The 20,067-nt window shown below is 40.3% G+C and overlaps 1 protein-coding gene across 1 annotated transcript; it reads left to right on the forward strand.

Annotated features, from left to right (window-relative positions):
* Positions 1–1,392: 1,392 nt before the first annotated feature.
* LOC104613089 (phospholipase A1-II 1-like) lies at positions 1,393–3,832 on the forward strand. The gene is made up of 2 exons (XM_010280781.3): positions 1,393–2,255; positions 2,369–3,832. Exons 1-2 carry the CDS (start codon positions 1,434–1,436, stop codon positions 2,972–2,974), a joined length of 1,428 nt encoding a protein of 475 aa, XP_010279083.2. The 5' UTR covers positions 1,393–1,433; the 3' UTR covers positions 2,975–3,832.
* The last annotated feature ends 16,235 nt before the right edge of the window (positions 3,833–20,067 follow it).

The raw sequence follows: 20,067 nt of genomic DNA on the forward strand, positions 1-20,067 counted from the left end.
GTAAAAAAAAGATATAAGTCTTTAAAATAAGGAATGCCAAATGCAGGCTTAGATGCTTAAGAAGACGGACAAAGAGAAGTCATATGATTGTGAGGCACTCCAGTTAAGCTATTCGAAGAGACTGAAATAGACAGCCCTCTAAGCGGCTCATCTATAGCTAATTAGGCACTTTACTACAAGAAAATTATGTGGTTGTTTGGTATTGATGGCATTTTATATGATTTTATCTTGAAAAATGAGATAAAATCTGTTTTAAACGTTTTATAAGATTTTTTTACACCTCAGCACCATTACGTGCCACTAGGCACCATATAAGCCAAGCAGTAAGAAAACGGTCATAAAAATGAAAAAAGTCAGATTTTGACTTTTTCTTTTGATAAATGGCTCTAACGGTCTTAAAAATGAGCCATTTGTCTGACAAAAGACTCAACCAACCAACTCTTTTTATGTTTTTTTGTTAAACGTATTTAAAATGTTGAGCTGGCACCGTATAACCACAGTCCAAGTGAACATTTTTTTTCTTAATATATTGATATAACTACAAGCATAAACCGTAGCTTTGGGGTCTAAGTCAGGTTGCCCAAGGGTCAAGGCCTCATCTCTAACCTAATAAGCTAAAGTCAACTTTCTCAAACATAACCGAAAACCTGACCTTTAATCCAATCCGACTTTGGGCTTCAAGTTCCAGCTAACCTTTCTCAAACATTTCCTAATTTGAAACCCGTCAAAGTTGAATCCCTAATTATTGCAATTATGTAAATACGAAGATCAAGCAGCACTACTGAGTGTTGACAACCTAGATTCTTTGGGTGGCTGTTCATGCTTACAAGCTAATAGATGATATTGATTGATAGACTGATGGTGGCTTTTGCTTCTATAAATCATTGTAGATGTGGCACATATCCCGATCCATCTTGACCATCCAATCGAAATCGATCTTGTAGCTCAGTCTAAGACGTATAAGCATTACCAAGCACCTACCTTCGCTAATGAAAAACAGAACTAAATAATTAGTACATATCTAAAGAAAATCATACACCAACTATCATAGCCTATAGGTGTAATCTCTTAGAACTGCAACCAAGCAATTTGAAAATGAAGGCAGAGTTGACATTTATTTCAGTATATAAGTATTTTTTTTTTATAGATATACTTGCAGTTTGGTTAATCTTAGATGGTGATGGAGTTAGGCTTCACATTGCAAGTTTCATATCAAGATTAATTCTTCTGATCTCAGACCGGGTTGTGCTTGTGCATAAATTACAACTTGAAACTGTTGCACAGAACTGGTTTGACTAGCCAATACAATCTTGGAATATTATTAATACCTGACTCACCAACCAATGTTTTAAATTTTTTTAAGAAGTGTTAAGTTTAATTTTAAAGTAAGCTAATGTTATCAGATTGGCCTCTGCTACTTTTTTAAAACATGTATGAACATTCCAAGGTTTTACCAGAATGACAAGCAAGCTCTCCAAAATACAATATTGTGTGTAAGGATTTCTTTTCTTTTGTTTAATTTCTTTCTTGTTGTTTTCCTTTTCTATTTTTTTTTTCAAACGTCGTTCGAAGTGAAGCATTTAGATAGTCTGGTAAGCACCTATGAAAAGGAATATAGATCTCTAGCTAAAACATTCTTCATCACTGTGATCCGGTTTGAAGTTCGGAAGATGCTCCAAAGCATAGCTACACGATGGAAACTGCTTAATGGACAGAATAATTGGAAGAACCTGTTAGACCCTCTCGACGTTGATCTGCGGCGAAACATCATTCAATACGGCGAGAGGGCTCAGGCAACCTATGACACCTTCAACAGCGAGAAGGCCTCCATGTTCGCCGGAAGCAGCCGGTATTCAAAGGCTAACTTCTTTTCAAAGCTGGGTCTAGAAAAAGCCAATCCATACAAATACAACGTAACCAAATTTCTGTACGCTACATCTCGGATCGATGTCCCGGATGCATTTATCATCAAGTCATTATCGAGGGAAGCGTGGAGCAGGGAGTCGAATTGGATGGGTTACGTTGCAGTGGCCACCGACGAAGGGAAGGCTGTGCTTGGCAGGAGAGACATTCTGATTGCTTGGAGGGGTTCCGTTCAAGCTTTGGAATGGATTAATGATTTCAACTTCATCTTGGTTTCAGCTTCAGGGATACTGGGGACCAAAAATGATCCAAACGTACACCAGGGTTGGTTGTCTATCTACACTTCTGACGATCCAAGGTCGGCTTACAATACAACCAGTGCTAGACAACAGGTGAAAACAATCATAAATTTACCTTGTTTTTTAGTCTATATTATATATAACAACTGATGAGAAAAGATAATTGAGTTAGCTAAATCGTCGGTGATTGAAATGAATTTGATCAGGTTCTGGAAGAGGTGAAGAGATTGGTTGAGGAATTCAAGGATGAGGAAATCAGTATAACCGTAACCGGTCATAGCTTGGGTGCAGCGCTTGGAACACTAAACGCAGTTGATATCGTCGCCAATGGAGTGAACAAGCCCAAAGACCACCCAGAAAAGGCCTGTCTTGTTACAGCCTTTCTGTTTGGCTGCCCCCGAGTTGGAGACGCCAACTTCCAGAAGGTGGTTTCAAGTCTGGAAAATCTTCGACTGTTGCGAGTTCGTAACAGTTTAGACCTGGTACCCAACTATCCACTGGTAGGCTATTCAGATGTTGGACAAGAGTTAGTGATTGACACTAGACAGTCATCATTTCTGAAGAGTTCAGTGGATCCAGGGAATTGGCATAACATGGAGGGCTATCTGCATGGAGTTGCAGGAACTCAAGGGACTAAAGGTGGATTCAAGTTGGAAGTTGGGCGTGATATTTCGCTTGTGAATAAGTCTACTGATGCACTGAAAGACGAATATCTTGTACCTATGATGTGGTGGTGTGAGAAGAATAAGGGGATGATTCAAGGGGAAGATGGATCCTGGAAGCTGGTAGACCACGAACCAGACGCTATTTGAGTTTTGAATTAATGTTATGTTATCAGTTAATAATTAGCACATTTTTAATACATGCATGTTTCGAAATATATATATATATATATATATATATATATATATTCTGGGGTGATCTTGCAGTCATGATCTTCAAGTTTTCTTCAATTATTAGCTTTTTAAGTTTCTGTAACTGTAAATGTATATGACGGTTGTCAAGATTCAAGAAACAACAGCTGGCCATAAAGCCACATGTGGAAAATCGGTTCCCTGTAAATCTATATATATTCGATCATCTAAGTTAATGAAATGCAACTTTCCATTTCTTTTCAAGAATTCTGCTTTGGCTTTCATGGTATCAGAGCGGTGATCCGCCGCTGCGAAGAAGAAGAATTACCACCATGTCGTCGGATTTCAGAAGCAATTCGTCGTTCTTTCTTCATCTGTTCGATAGCCCAGGAGTCATGCTCGTTTCAACACCTCTTAGATAACTTCTCGATGTGGCAGCGGGCAAAGAAAAATTCTCTCTATGCCAAGAATAAATTCGTATTTGTGGATGGATCGCTGCCAAAGCCACCTGAATCAGCACGGAGGAAAGTGCCTGGATAAAGTGCAACTCAATGGTAGTTGCTTGGATATTCAATTCCCTGTAAAAGGAATTATACAACAGTGTGGCATTCATGACTGTACAGCTGAAATATGGAAAGAATTGGAAAAAGATTCTCACAAGGTAATATACCCCGTATTCATCAGTTGAAGCGATCTAATCATCACCACATACCTCACCAAACTCAAGACACTATGGGACGAGCTTGGGGCACTAGTCACCCATCCGGAATGCACCTATGGAGCATCAAAGCTTTCATGGCCGAAAGAGAGAATGAGAAACTCCATTAAAAACTCAATTTTTAATGGGATTAAATGATTCGTATAACACCATACGATCAAATATCCTTAGTTCAGATCCTTTGCCGACAATCAACAAAGCATATTCGTTGCTTGTACAAGAAGAGCGTCATCAACGGATTGTCTCTGTTTGACCACTACAGTCTGAAACAACAGCTTTCAATGCAAGATTCGACAAATCTTCTGAAACTTCACGAGCACCGAATAATTCTGGATCTCGCCCACGATACAAGTGTGACTACTGCAAAAAATCTGGTCACACTTATGATCAATGCTACGAGTTGAATGGCTACCCAGCCAACTGGAACAAGAATTGGTGAAAGACTGACAAATCATTTCCAAGATTGGATAAGCCTGCTTCTTATGCTGCCTCTGATCAGACTCATTCCATAGCCGATGCACTATCACTGATTGCTAGTCTCAATATGCAGCAATATTCTCACCCTTTGTTACTATTGAACAAGGACCCTACAAAATCCGTTGCCACCACGTGTAAGCATACCAATCCCATTGAATGAATCATTGACAGCCGTGCCACCGATCATATGATTTCTTCCACTTCCCTCTTTTCTGAACAACAACAATTGGCTACAACAAAACCCATTCATTTAACTAATGATGGTTTATTCCAAGCAGCCCATTGCGGGACTGTAATTGTTGGAAACCATACACTTGACCATGTTCTGCACATTCCGTCATTCTAATGCAATTTGTTTTTACTTAGTCAAATTATTCGCCAATTAAAAACTTAATTGTGTTGTTATATTTTTCCCCACATTCTGTGTACACCCTCACTCCAAGATAGTGATTGGCACGGGTGAGTTCCATAGAGGACTCTACCATCTCTGGTTTCAGCCTACTTTTTCATAGTTGCCCCTAGGTCTTTTTCAACAATGTCTCCCCAGCTGATGACTCAGTTCTCTGGCATATGCTGATTGGGCACTCCTCCCATCACTACCTCTCTCTCACATTTCCAGAATTCCAATTGTTGTGCCCTCACATTGTTAAGATGCTTGTCACCGAGCCAAGATAACACAATTGTCCTTTCCAATTAGTAATTCACATAGTAATTTTCCATTTTCTTTGATTCACTATGACATTTGGGGTGGGTATAAGACCCCCTTGCATTTTGGTGCACATTACTTTTTAACCATTATACATTATCACATCCATTGCACTTAAGCTTATCTCATGAAAATTAAGTCAGAGGCAGGTTCTTTGCTTGTAGCGTTTTGCCATATGGTGTGTTGCCAATTTAATTGTTTCAACAATTTTTCACTTTTCAAGGAATAATTCATCAAACCTCTTGCATTGACACCCCCTCAACAGAATGATGTAGTAGAACGCAAACACCGCCATTTACTTGAGGTAATCCATGTTTTGAGGCTTCAAGCATCCCTTCCCCTTTCTTTCTAGGGAGAGTGCCTCCTTACTGCCACATATATAATCAATCTTTTACCCACTAAGATCCTATCAGGCATTTCTCCTTATGAAGCTTTGTTTCACCGCCAACCTTCATATAAAAACATGCGAGTCTTTGGTTGTCTTTGTTACTCACAAATACACCCTCAACCTTCAGATAAATTTGTTGCTTGAGCTACAAAATGCATCTTTGTAGGATATCCACATGCCCAGAAAGGATATCGTGTGTATGATCTTGATAACCACTGTGTATTTACTTCCAGCTATGTCATATTTAATGAAACTTGTTTTCCATTCCAAATGGTTGAACAGAATACTACTCAAGTATTGCCAATTATTTCACCCAATGAAGTTGCAGATTATCCTGGGGAACCTTGTGAGTAAACTACCACTCATCCCACTACACCTATGCAAACACCTACTGAGCCTTCCTAGCTTGCACCTATTGAGCCCATTTTCTTTGAACCCACTATTACTAATAACCTAAGCTCAATATCACAAACAACTCACTCCATTGACACCACCACCATTTCCACTATCCCAATCCTTTCCACTACTCGACCTCATCAAACTACCATGCTACTGGCATGGCTAAATGATTACATGTGTAATCTCCCACCATCCATATCTAGATCCAATGTTGCATCCCTTGAGACTGAACCAACCACCTACCATCAAGTTGCTCGTGGTCCTAGATGGTGCCAAGCCATGGCAGCTGAAATTGAAGCATTAGAAAAGAATGATACTTGGACCATTGTTGATTTGCCACCCAAAAAGCATGCCATTGGCAACAAATGGGTATATCGTATCAAGTACAAAGTTGATGGAACCATTGAACGGTTCAAAGCCCGGCTTATCGCAAAAGGCTATACACAAATTGAAGGTCTTTACTACCATGACACCTTTGCTCCAATCGAAAAATTATCTACTATTCGTTGTCTCCCTGCTATGGCAACAACTCGTGGTTGAGCCCTTCATCAACTAGATGTAAACAATGCATTCTTACATGGTGATCTTAATGAAAAAGTCTACATGTCCATTCCTCAAGGCTTTGCCCAATAAGGTGACAGTGTTAGATAGTGTATGCCCTTAGCTCCAATCAGAATGATATACCTTATGACATTTAATATAAATGAATAAAGTATATATTTGATTCATGTTATTATGGTGTGTTTCTATGTAATACCCTTAAACTGGATACATATGAGACTCGTGTTACTCTAGAATCTTCACAATCGTTAGATTTGTGGAGATTTATCCTGCCAAGGCTGACACTGATGTGCCGCTAAGTTGGTTGGGGTGGCTTGTCTCAAATGTCAAGGTAAGACCTGAGGTACATGCAGTGTGGGTTTTCTTGAAACCCTGAACTGGACCAGAATTCTAGTATTGCTCTGGACCTTGGAGATAGATGGGCAAAACTGGAATGCTACACCTGATCCTTAAACTTAATTATGATACTGCACTAGATGTCGGATTGGACTGTCTTTGATATGCCAATCAGTGAGATCCTTAGAGGGGGTCAAAACCTGGGTATGTTGGAACAGTCTGAGAATTCATCTGAGTGGGTGATCATAGTGACAGGATCAACCCATTTGTCAGACAGAGTGAATGATCGGGGATGTACTCTCTTTGATGGAAACCAGAACTGCCGATAGTCGATTTCAACCGTTAATTTTTTTTTTACAAAATATATTTATATAGAGATATACGTATATATATTATGGTTTCAAAATGTTTGCAAAAGGTTTTAATTCACGGGATCCATGTGAGTAGAGAGTGCAGCACTATACCTTGCAGCTGAGGGAGAGGTCCTCTCTTGTCGGGTAGTGTTTGATCATTATGGGCTGAGAGGTTAACTGTAAGACCGTTGAGGGTAATACCTGATGGGCTAATCTTGCATCTGCCCATAATTCTTGGGTTTTTATAAGGTGGCTTGACCCAAGGACCATTTGGTGTAAATGTTAGGCCCATTAAGAGCCTATAGTGATGGACCCAGGGCACCAGTTTGGAGGATAAGTGAGCACATGGACTTAATGGGCCTAAAGCCCAATTCGAACTGGCTTAATGAGATTAATTAAAGAGGGGCGGTTCTGGAATTTAGATCAACAGATAGGATAAGGAATTATCTTTATCCTTGAAAATGTAGTTTTCTAAAATAGGGAATGTGATTCCCACATAGGAGAGAGAGAAATTTTGAAATTTCTCTCAACCTACCTGCATGGTTCGGTCATCCATATGATGGATCTCTCATCCCTTCAGACAAAAGCGTCTGCAAACTTCAAAAGTCCCTATATGGCCTAAAACAAGCATCCCGCATGTGGTTTGCAAAATTCACACATGCCCTCACCTCCATTGGTTTTACACAATCAGTTGCATGTTACTCCCTTTTTACCATCTCAATGATCACAGAGAATAACCTCCCTCAAAACATACATCAAAGACAAGTCCGGCATCAAAGATCTTGGGTCCTTAACACTTTTTTTTGGAACTTGAAGTTTCACGCACCCAATATGGGACATACCTCAGCCAGCAAAAATACATTATGGATCTTCTTTGTGATATAGACATGCTGGACTGCACTCCATGCCTCACACCTATGGAACAACAAAAACACTTTGTTGATCCAAATATTCCCACTTGCTCTGACCCAACTCATCAGTACCAGAGATTAGTGGGTCAATTGGTGTATCTGACTGTCACGTGACTGGTTTACTTCATTACTTTCCAAGTTGGGCCTTTGAGAGGCTCCAACTTGAAGGGGGTGTAAGTGTATATGACGGTTGCCAAGATTCAAGAAACCACAGCTGGCGATAAAGCCACGTGTGGCAAATCGGTTACCCTGTAAATCTACATATATTCGATCATTTAAGTTAATGAAATACAACTTTCCATTTCATTTCAACAACTCTGTTTTGGCTTTCAGTTTCAAAATCTAACAAACTTAAGAAAGCCTTGTTCCAATTCTGAACTAATAAGAAAATAAATAAAAGTCAGCCTTGTGGAGCATTTGCTGCAATGTAACTTTTCCTCACTGAGATGGTTAGTGAAATTAACAACAATTTCATTTGGGAGATACCTTAATATTTAAACTGAGAGAAGCATTCAACCATGTAATCCTATATATTACCAATTCTCCAAATTTGACCTTGTCAAATTATAATATTATATCACGTTGATCAAGAATTCCCCTCCAATCCCAACAAGCAATTGGCTATTCTCTAGAAGGGAGGCAATCAAGTAATCTGAACATCAGTCAGGTTTAATTTTTAGGAAAGGGCTCTTTTGTGAAAAAAAAAAAAGCTTTATTTTGTATTATTCCATTTAGCTTTATTTTGTGAAAAATATAAATACGTAAAAACGATTAACACATTTGAATTGATGTAAAATTTATTTCATTTTAACGTATTGAAAGATACAACAAACATTAGGCTCAGTTTTGGAATGAGTGCAAATATAAGTACTGTACAAGGCTTTGCATTGAACATATATATTTGTATTTGCACTATTTTCAAACAAGGCTCCAAAGAGTATAAATACAAATATGTACTGTACATATTAATATTTGTACTCTTTCTAAACTGAGCCTTAAGAACTTCATTCTAAGCAACAAAAAATTATATAATCACTTAATTATGGCTTTTAAAGATGAATAATTGTGTGATTACTATGGCCCATCGGGCCAAGAGTATTAGGCCAAGGTCTGGTCCATGGACTTAAAGATGCAGCCGGCGCCCATAAAGCCATCCTGGTTCATGTGAAAACACACAATTACTATTGCAACGCAGGTTGGTCCCATTTTACACTGCTTTGATCTCGGACCTTTAGTTTGGGGCCTATTCAAAATTTTGACAAAAGTCAACCTGAGCCCATCCAAGTGAAGGGATGAGAGATCCATCATATGGATGGCCGAACCCTACAGGTAGGTTGGGCGAAATTTCAAAATTTTTTTTCTCTCCCATGTGGGAATCATATTCCCTATTTTAGAAAACTGCATTTTCAATGATCAATCTTGAACCTGAACCAGACCAGATCTAAAACCAAAATGTAGGAGAGGGATATACTTGATACGGAGTAGTAGTAACCCCCAAGGAAGGTGTCCACGCCCAAAGAAATTACCAAAAACTGTTCCCACTGAAGATGACACAACATAGGGTGGAGCAGAATCAGTAGGATGGCTCTTCAGCAAGAACTTGATTCTTCACCAAGAATCTGATGGAGGGCGAGTGAGCCCGACTTCATATCACCTTTTTTGCCAAAAGGTGATATCAAGAACCCTTTCTTGATTGCTCCTACAGGTGGAGATCGAACTGGTAATGGCGGCAATAGCAGGAGAAGGCAAGAGCAGAAGATGGCGTCAGTCCAACTGTATGTTGTCTTCTCTCTTGAATCAGTAAGACTGAATGATGATTTGGGGTTCGCCCTTCTCCTCTATTTAGGAGTTTCCTAATCCAAATCTTGTATTTGGATATGGACTCTCTTCAAGAGATAAGGATAATCCCTTATCTTATCTGCAAATAAAGATCAACCCTCCTAATCCAATTAGGAGCCTCCTGATCCAAATCTTTATTTGGATCGAGAATTTCTGAGTGGATAGGGACAATCCCTTACCCTATCTGTTGATTTAAATCCCAGAACCGCCCCTCTTTAATTAATCTAATTAAGGTAGTTCGAATTGGGCTTTAGGCCCATTAAGTCCATGTGCTCACTTATCCTCCCAACTGTTACCCAATTGGATATCCTTGTATGGCGTGGGACCCAAACATTGATCTACACATCAGCCACATGGGTTCAGCCCAGCCTCTGTTACAAGGCCTGGCGAATTCATTTTAGGAGACAGTAAACCCCTGAGTTCATCACCATTGGCTCTTAATGGGCCCAACATTTACACTAAATGGTCATTGGGTCAAGCCACCTTATAAAAATCCAAAGACTGTGGGCAGATGCAAGATTAGCCCATCAGGTATTACTCTCAATGGTCTTACACTTAACCTCTCAGCCCATAATGATCAAACACTGCCCGACAAGAGAGGACATCTCCCTCGGCTGTAAGGTACAATGCTGCACTCTTTACGCACATGGATCCCAGGAATTAAAACATTTTGCAAATATTTTTGAAACCATAATATATATATATATATATAAATAAATATATTTTGCAAAATAAATTTCAACGGTTGAAATCGATTGCCGGTAGTTTTGGTTTCCATCAGAGAGAGTACATCCCCGATCATTCACTTTGTCCGACAAAGGGGCTGATCCTGTCACTATGATCACCCATTCAAATGAATTCTCGGACTGTCCCAACATACCCAGGTTTGGACCCCCTCTAAGGATCTCACTGATTGGCATATCAAAGACAGCCCAATTCGACACCTAGTGTAGTATCATAATAGAGTCTAGGGGTCAGGTGTAACATTTCAGTTTTGCCCATCTATCTCCAAGGTCCAGGGCAATGCTGGAATTCTGGTCTAGTTCAGGGTTTCAAGAAAACCCACACTGCATTTACCTCAGGTCTCACCCTGGCAGATGGAACAAGCCACCCCAACCAACTTGGCGGCACATCAGTGTTAGCCTTGGCAGGATAAATCTCTCCAGATCTATCCAATGGTTGTGAAGATTCTAAACTAACACGAGTCTCATATATGTCCAATTTAAGGGTATTACACAGAAACACATCATAATAACACGAATCAAATATGTACTTTATTCAATTACATTAAATGTCATAATGTACACCATTCTAATTGGAGCTAAGGGCATACACTGTCTAACACCAAGTTGTATCCATGGACATAATTAGGAGGGTAGAGTGGGTAGTTAATGTTGAATAAAGAATCCTGTAATCCATGAGCCTAATTCTTAGATCTCTTCCACTATTGGGAGTCTGCATTTTTTTTCTCAGTATTATAGTTTCTAGGTATCATTGTCTTCAGATGATTCTTACAAGTTAAAAATTGCAATTGACGGGGTGTTTCACAACCTGATTGATTTTGTTTTTGAAAACAAAAACATTTCTCATATCAACAATTTTGTATTGTATTTTATGTTTTTGAAAAATAAAACAACCATGTTGTCTCAGAGACCTAGTAACAACGATGTTGAAGTGAGAAAGAAAAGAACCATTTGATCTAACCACCACTAACACATGCATATACACATGTCTGCATTTAGGAAATGCAAAATAAACAAGGTCCTGTTTGTTTGTGTTCTTACATGCACTTGAATTAGTGGTATTCCTAATGGTCGACAAGCATTACCATACAGGCACTTGGATTCTACTCAAGTCCAGTAGCCTTACTTACAACTCTTTGGGGCTGGGTATAGGAAACAGGTACTGCCATAGCAAAAATCCAATATCTCATTTGACATTGGATCCAATTATTGGGATTTGGATGTTAAAATCTGCATCCACCGCATCCGCTTAGTAATCGATTAGATGTGGAATGAACCCATCTGATTCAATAAAAAATCCAAGTAAAACCATATGTAATTTAATAATATATAATATTGTTTGGGTGATGGATGAAATGGCCAAAGATGTCGCGTGGCTATCTCTGTGGCCGCCCTCCTTCTTAGGCCATGTTGATGCCATGCATAACAGAAGAGCACAATTAAGGAGTGTCCCTACGGTCAAAGAAGCGGACTCCGCTAGGAAAAGGAAACCTCCCAAAGACCTTGGCAGACGCCCTCATCTCGACAACCCCAGAAGCCCTATCCATCTCAGAGATGGACACCCAACTATAAATTGGTATTCCCCACTCGAGGTAAGGAACTTTTGGAATAACACTCTTTGAATACCTCTTTGCATTATCTCTTTGGCTCGAACCAATACTATTTCAACCAGCTCATCCCATCCACATCTTTCTCTACCCTATTGACTTCAGCATTAGAGTACTTGTTAGACAGTGAATAACCTTAGCTCCAATCTGCATGATATACATTATGACATTTATTGTAAATGAATAAAGTACATATTTGATTCATGTTATTGTGGTGTGTTTCTGTGTAATATAGAATGACTAATAGACTCAACCGACCGAGGCCCAAAGCCATAGGCTCCACAGGGCACAATGGGAACAACACCCCTGTTGAATACAGAAAAGGGCGGCAACTAAACTCCATGGAACCGCCTGACCTGAGGCTAGGACAGAGTTGGCCGAGCACCACAGCCAGCTCCCTTTAAGGAGCGTGGACTTCATCAGACTGAGTGCCACTAAGCTCCCCAACCATGATAAGGACTCAGAAGCACTTTGGCTGAGTAACACCCAAAGTGGGTCACTCCTAACGGAGATTCCCTAAAACCCAGACGGGCGACACAGTCTATAGAACTCCAAAGTGAAAAAGAAAAGGGAGAATGAACAAAGAACAACAAGAAATCTCCTCGACAAATAGAATATTCATTAATAAAAAGGCAATACAATCATAAGCGCGTACTGAGCCACATACAACAAAAAAAAAACAAAAAACAAAAGGGGAAGTGTCACTCCAGGCCAATCATGCTATCCGCAGGGACCATTGCCTCGCCAGTTATCGCCTTATCATTCAGGGTGGGTTGCTCAGTCTACGAATCCTCGGCATTGAAAGGACCATACTACCCCACTGCGACGGCAACCGCAAGGTGCTTGTGCATCATTATGATCTAGCAACGAACAAAACTAGTCCGCTAGGAATCCGTAGTAAAGTCATCAAGGGCGATTTGGTACTCCTTGGACTCTTTGTACCTCGCCATTGCTTCTTCCTCGATACATATCAACTTCGCCTCCGCCTCTTCGGTCGCCTTTTGTGCCTTGTTACAACCCTCCTTGAGCTCATGCGTACAACTCTTCAAACACCACAACTCCTCATCCTTGGCTTCCGCCGCTTGCCTCAACTCAGCCATTTCTACCTATAGATGGAAGAAACTTACTACAACAGACTCTCTAATGGCCACGCTCTCCAACACCCTACTCTTGTAGTCACCAATCTCCCTCCAGATACCGGGTAGCAGAATACCCAAGCCAACTACTTAGGCATGCCCTTAGTTTCCAAGGTGTCCTTGGACTGAACACTCCAACTCAACACGTACACTTCAGGCCCCTACTCCACCATGCATGAATGGGGGGCCTCAAGACTTCCTCGCGGCCCTATGTGTGGTGGAAAACCATCAAAGCCGACATCCACCAAGTCTCCGTCAATCGGCCTCGACCATTTGTGTAACCAAGGGTTCATGACCTCTAGGCAGCGCTACTGTTGAGCCGCCCCAGCCTGGGTTGCCGCCCTACAATGCGTGGCAGCCTACTTGCATCTCGTTCTCTCCTCCTCGTCAAAGACTGCCATACCTTCCACAGAAAAAAAGTCAGTCAAAGCCAAAAAAAAAAAGAAACAAGAAGAAAGACACTTACAAAAGCAAGGACAGACTAGTTAGGGGCTTCATCAGCCCGACATGGATCAACATAGAGAACGACGTGTACTCCTACACGCCTACCCTCTCTATCTGCCTGATAGTCGCTAACTCCTCCCTAGACAGCTCGGCCTTGGTCGGTGCCTTTACCTTGGCCTTGGGATTGATAGCTCAGCAGGAAATGGCCAACCCCTAGGCAGCGCACGAATAAGAACCCTTCCTTCCAATGTTTCCTGAAGGAGGGGGCTCCGACGTGCACCTTATTATATTGCCGAGCCAAGAAGTAATAATAGCCCTATTGATGCTTCTTCAGGTGTAGAAAGTATGTGAACATATTAGTAGGGTGATGTCCGCGTTGTGAACCGAGCAATAACAAAGGAGGCTAACCAAGTATCTAAAAGAATTGGGCATCAGTTGGACTGGTTGGATGCGGTACCACCTTAGCACCGTTGTGATACCCTCACTCAAAGGAAACCTCAACCCGACTATCAGTTGTGCTCATAGATGCAAAGCTCCCCCGACCTAGTCGAGGTATCCCTTTCACCAATACCAGAGCACCTCAATTCGTACACATCGGGAATGAAATAAAGGGCCTTAATTTAGGCTAGGTCTCTAGGTGTCAATCTACAAGGCGAAGACGCGAAGAGACTGTTGAATTGCGTAGGGGCGCCGAGCCCCTCTTCTGACATAACGTCCACTTTGGCCTCATCAGTTTCCCCGACCTCGGCCTTCTGAAGGGCCACGGCCTCCTCTGTTGTGGCACCCTCACCCTTAGGCTCATCGACCTCGGCCCGTGGGCGTCAGTCTCGTGAGCCATGAGCACAGTGGCCTTGAAGTGAAACCCCGACTCGAACTTACTACCCGATGTACAAGAGCTAGACGAAAAGGATGAACAAGAAGATGAGAAGGAAGATGAAGACATCTTACCGAAGAGTTACACTGCAGGACACCTGAAACACCAACCAAGGACTAACTCTCATCGAGCTCCTATGATCGCTCATTTAAAATGACAATGTAAAATGGCTCGCCACCTCACCTTTTATAGGGGGACCAACAATCTAGAGCAGCCCAAATCAATGGTGTCGATTCGATGCCACACTTCGCAAGCACGTAACCTCGAGAAAACGAAACAACGTGTCTATCGACCCGTATCAAAAATGACACGAGCATTGAACCTACCAGCCTGCCCAACAAACCAGTCTTACCCTGGGCCAGTCAACTCGAAAAGAGTAGAGTTCCTCAGCCAAGGACCACAGAACTCTTCTATGCCTATCCGTAGCCAAGCACCACACTCCTCGACTTCAGAACTAGGGGAGTGGTGTTCAGGTGGTAGATGAGCTAGCCAAAGATGTCGTGTGGCTATTTTTGCAGCCACCCCCCTCTCAGGCCACATTAACGCCATGTGTAACGGAAGAACACGACTATGAAAGAGTGTCCTGCATGGACAAGGAAGCAGACTTCGCCATGGAAGAGGAAACCTCCCAAAGACCTCAACGAACACCCTCATCTCGACAACCCTGGAAGCCCTATCCATTTGGGACATGGACACCCAACTATAAATAGGTATTCCCAACGTTATTTTAACCTGCTCATCCCGACCACATCTTTCTCTACTCTACTAACTTGAGCATTGGAGTACCTACCCAGGGAACAACTCCTCAGGCCTCTGACCTTTCACCTAGTTGCAGATCTCGGTGCATGGTTTCGTCCTTCCACCTTAGCCTCATCCAATTGGCAAGACAATCTGATTGTGCCCTCGGTTCAAAACACCTTCGATCGGACAACATCTTTATATACCTTTTTTTATGTGTATATATTAAACAATAATTATTTTTTAATTTTTCTTTTTAATGACAATAGAGCATAGTCAGATTAAATTTGAATCTGATCTAAAATCAAAAATATCGGATCAGTACTGGATGTTGAATCCGACCCAAATATGACCTGATTATAGCCTATGCATTTTCTTCTTCAAGTTCAAGGCCCATGTGTTGTCAAATTACAATTATTGAAATAATTTTTCTTTTCACATCAATCCACATTTTCTAAGTACTTGGATTCTTGGGTTTAAGTTGTGAATCCGGAACAGTTGAGATGGAAGCCGATTTGAGTTGAGCATTCTCGCCTCTAAAGATACAAGATACATAGATTCTAGATTAAAGATTTCACTTATTTTTATTTTAAACCCAAAAATATCTTGTGCCCGTTAAGTGGTGGTGCAAGAAGAACAAGGGGAAGGTTCAAGAAGATGACGGATCTTGGAAGTTGATGGAAGTTGAACCTGACCCGTCTCAGTTCAGGATTTTGTGTGCAGACCCAGCTTGGCCTGGGCCTATATCAAGCCCACAAAATTACGGGCCTGGCTTGAGCCCAACACTTCAATCCCAGCCAGGCCCACAATATAATATAATATTATATAATATATAATGTACATATTATATGTTAATATATTTTATTTTATAGTAAATATTAAATATGTTATATAAAATATTTATAATAAAATATGCAAAATTTATTATGTACATATGACACATGACAACACAAGAGTCAACTCACTTCATAGGGAAGGTCTTGATTTCCTTTCTCAGACAATGTGGGACGTGAGACAACACTCAAATAATTGCTTGCGAAATAGGTCTTATCTTCATCTATAAAAGGATAGACAAGTCTAGGAATTAAATGAGTTTCATGTCTTATTTTTTTGTGCCAAAGGATCGAATCTTAGTCAAGCCAGCTTAAATTACAATATATATAGATAGATAGATACACTAGTAATTAAGCATGTGTATTGCATGTGGAGATTTTAAATTACAATATATATATTCTTTTGATTACTTGTAATATTATATATATATATATAGATAGATAGATAGATAGATAGATAGATAGATACACTAGTAATTAAGCACGTGGAGATTTTGAATTACAATATATACATTGTCACGGGGCTAGTCGTTGGGGCCCCGTGCGGCACTCGAATGTGACGAGTAAGCCTAAGCGACAACCAATAACACAAGAAAAGGCAACAAAGGTGGCACACGAATCTTGATGTGCATGGAAGCTAGGGTGGAGGGAGTACTAGATGAGTTGGCCATCGCCCTCTTTAGGAGAGTCATCTCGTCTCTCATCTCGTCCAATTGCGCTTGAAATCTGTCTAGCAAGCCCTATAGGTTACTTTGGGAAGGCCCTGCTCCCGAGTTTTGTATGGTGGTGTGCATGTCTCTGAAGGCACCATTGAAACGCCCTTCTAGTTCCACAACTACATTCTCAACAATCTCTAGGTTGAGGTGAAGTTCATTGACCCAATCTCGGGTTTCTCCCACTGTCGCCTCGCAATGTAGGATGCGCGTGTCCATGCTAGCTAGTTGGTCGACTGACTTGTCGCGCTTGCTATCTCTAGTTGTGCGGCCCTTTGGGGCTTGTGTCTTGGTAGGTTCGTCAAGTGGAGCCTCATCAGTGTCGTGGGCTTGGTGTAGCCCGTGTGGTGTGTCATCGGCAATGTCCCAGTTGCTCTTCATTGTGCTGAAGTAGGGGCGAAGACAGAGTCCAATGTGTGTAGGAGCTCTTGCTCTGATACCAACTATCACGGGGCTAGTCGTTGGGGCCCCGTGTGGCACTCGAATGCGACGAGTAAGCCAAAGCGACAACCAACAACACAAGAAATGGCAACAAAGATGGCACATGAATCTTGATGTGCATGGAAGCTAGGGTGGAGGGAGTGCAAGATGAGTTGGCCACCGCCCTCTTTAGGAGAGTCATCTCGTCTCTCATCTCATCCAATTGCGCTTGAAATCTATCTAGCAAGCCCTGTAGGCTACTTTGGAAAGGCCCCGCTCCCGAGTTTTGTATGGTGGTGTGCATGTCTCTGAAGGCGCCATTGAAATGCCCTTCTAGTTCTACCACTGCATTCTCAACAGTCTCTAGGTTGAGGTGGAGTTCATCGACTCGATCTTGGGTTTCTCCCACTGTCGCCTCACAACGTAGGATGCACGTATATATATATATATATACACTAGATAGATAGATACAGTAGTAATTAAGCACGTGCATTGCACGTGGAGATTTTGAATTACAATATATATTCTTTTGATTATTTGTACTTTTTTATCTTTTTAAAGATTTATTATTTAACTATCATATCATCGATTGATCCATTTGACCCAAACCACTAACCCACCACCTAAAAAAGAAAAATGTTTGATTTCTAGGCTAACATTAAATTTTGTATTACATTTCCATTATTTATAAAATTCTTCCTTATGTATAATACTTATATTTTTATTTTACCAAAAGCTACTTATTTTTTTAATATACTAAATGTATAATATTAGAAATGTACCCAGTATTTTATTTTTTATAAATATATAACATTAGATATGTGCCCAAAATTTTTTCTTTTTCTGTGATTCTATTTAGCTTATATTTTTAAAAATTTTAATATTTGACCATGACATTATTTCATCTCTAGGTTGATTGTAAATTTGGCATTCCATTTTCATCATTAATAAAAATACCTCTTACATTTCATACTTATTTTTGTTTAGTATAATGAATATACAATATTAGAGATATGTCCAACTCTTGTTATTTTTTTGTATAATATATTATTTATTTTAACTTTTAATTATTTAATCATGGCATTATTTATTAAGCCATTTGACCCCAAATTGTTGAATTGTTTATCCACCACTTTGAGGGAAAAATTGATTATTTTTTCAAATTAATTTTCAAAATATTTATTTAATTAGTAAAATTTAATGATAAAAAATATATATCTTATATATAGGATTTAATGAGAGAATATATCTTAGATATGAAATTTAATGAGAGAGAATAGGAAAATAGTTTTATTTCTGTGAGCTCCGGGAAGCTCATGGCTGGCTCAAAGAGATGGAGTCGCCACCCATTTATTAGATAAAATGCGCCCTCACTTTTAGATTAATTTGAAAAATCGGTTTACTTGCCTTGATAATGACTCCGTTCTTCACCAAGGAAGACACCTAACCAGGAGATATTGGATTCAAAGGATTGGGAGAGGGAAGGTGTTAGGCACCTCTCTCTCTATGCTATTGTAGCAGCCCTAAAACGGGAACAGTTCAAGGTCAAATTCTGACAAACACCAATTAACTAGATTACTCAAAGTTCCTGAAATCTGGCAAAAAATTCCCAACTTCGCTTATAATTGATTTGAGGTGATGTTATTGGGTGTTAGGTACTAGTTTCCCTACGACCCTTGCCTCTCTACCTCTTTTTCTCAATCTGGAGGAAGCTGGGAGTGCAAGTTTCCCAAGATTTTAAGACTTTAAGCAATCTAAAACTAAACTAAAAACAGAGAGATGGTGGAGTGAGAGGCTTACCTCTCGTGCACGATCTTGAAACAAACTTTCCAGTAGCTAAAAGGATTCCGAACAAAACTTGAGCAAGGCATGGAGTTAGGCTGAACGTTTCTGGTGTTGAGTTTGGAAAACAAGGGATGATGCTTGAGCTTGGCTTCAGGGACTTCGGGATTTTAAGCAAAATGGGTGTATTATAGAAGTTGGGAAAATTGCCCTCCTCAAGCTCGAACTGGGCCTCTATTTATAAAGGAAAAGAGAGGGAGATGGGTCTGAAATTCACACATCTACAATCTATGATTCAGTAGAGCTCTTTCATTGAAATAAGCAAATATTTTGAAAGAGAAGGGCCTGTAATTAACCCTTCCTTCTTTATGCAACAAATTTTCTTGAATTTAGAAGGTTTCTTATGGATTTCGTGCATCCAGTGAGGGATTGGGGCGCACCAGACGTTGCAGCCTCGTATTTGGGGCTAACAATGGAAAAAAAAAGTTTAAATTTAATGAACTTCTAAATGGGGTTTTGTCCTTTCTTTGTTTTAAGTGGGGGTTTGCTTGGTATTTTGAGTTTTTTAAGACTATTAGGATCCAATTCATTGGTCCAAGTGTTTCTTATGGATTTCGTGCATCCAGTGAGGGATTGGGGCACGCCAGACGTTGCAACCCCGTATTTGGGGCTAACAATGAAAAAAATATATATAAATTTAATGAACTTCTAAATGGGGTTTTGTCCTTTCTTAGTTTTAAGTGGGGATTTGTTTGGTATTTTGAGTTTTTTAAGACTATTAGGATCCAATTCATTGGTCCAAGTGTTTTAATGGGTCAAGTAAGGAGATGGCATCAGTCTCCACCCTCTTATGATCCTAGGTTGGACAGCTGATGTGGCGATTTAATCTGGTGCGTTAAAATGGTATCTCCCTAATTCAACGATCAAACAGATGAATGTAGTCATGAAATTTGGCGTATTGGGGTTTTTTGGGCCTCTGAACACAATGGTGAGGTCTGATCGGAAAAATAAAGTTGGGATGATTGAGATCTATTGCTGACAAGTTTGGATAAGATTTACTAAAATAGACACTT

Source organism: Nelumbo nucifera, chromosome 1 (genome assembly GCF_055504915.1).
Source record: "Nelumbo nucifera cultivar China Antique chromosome 1, China Antique-T2T, whole genome shotgun sequence".
In the NCBI taxonomy this organism is placed as follows: Eukaryota; Viridiplantae; Streptophyta; class Magnoliopsida; order Proteales; family Nelumbonaceae; genus Nelumbo; species Nelumbo nucifera.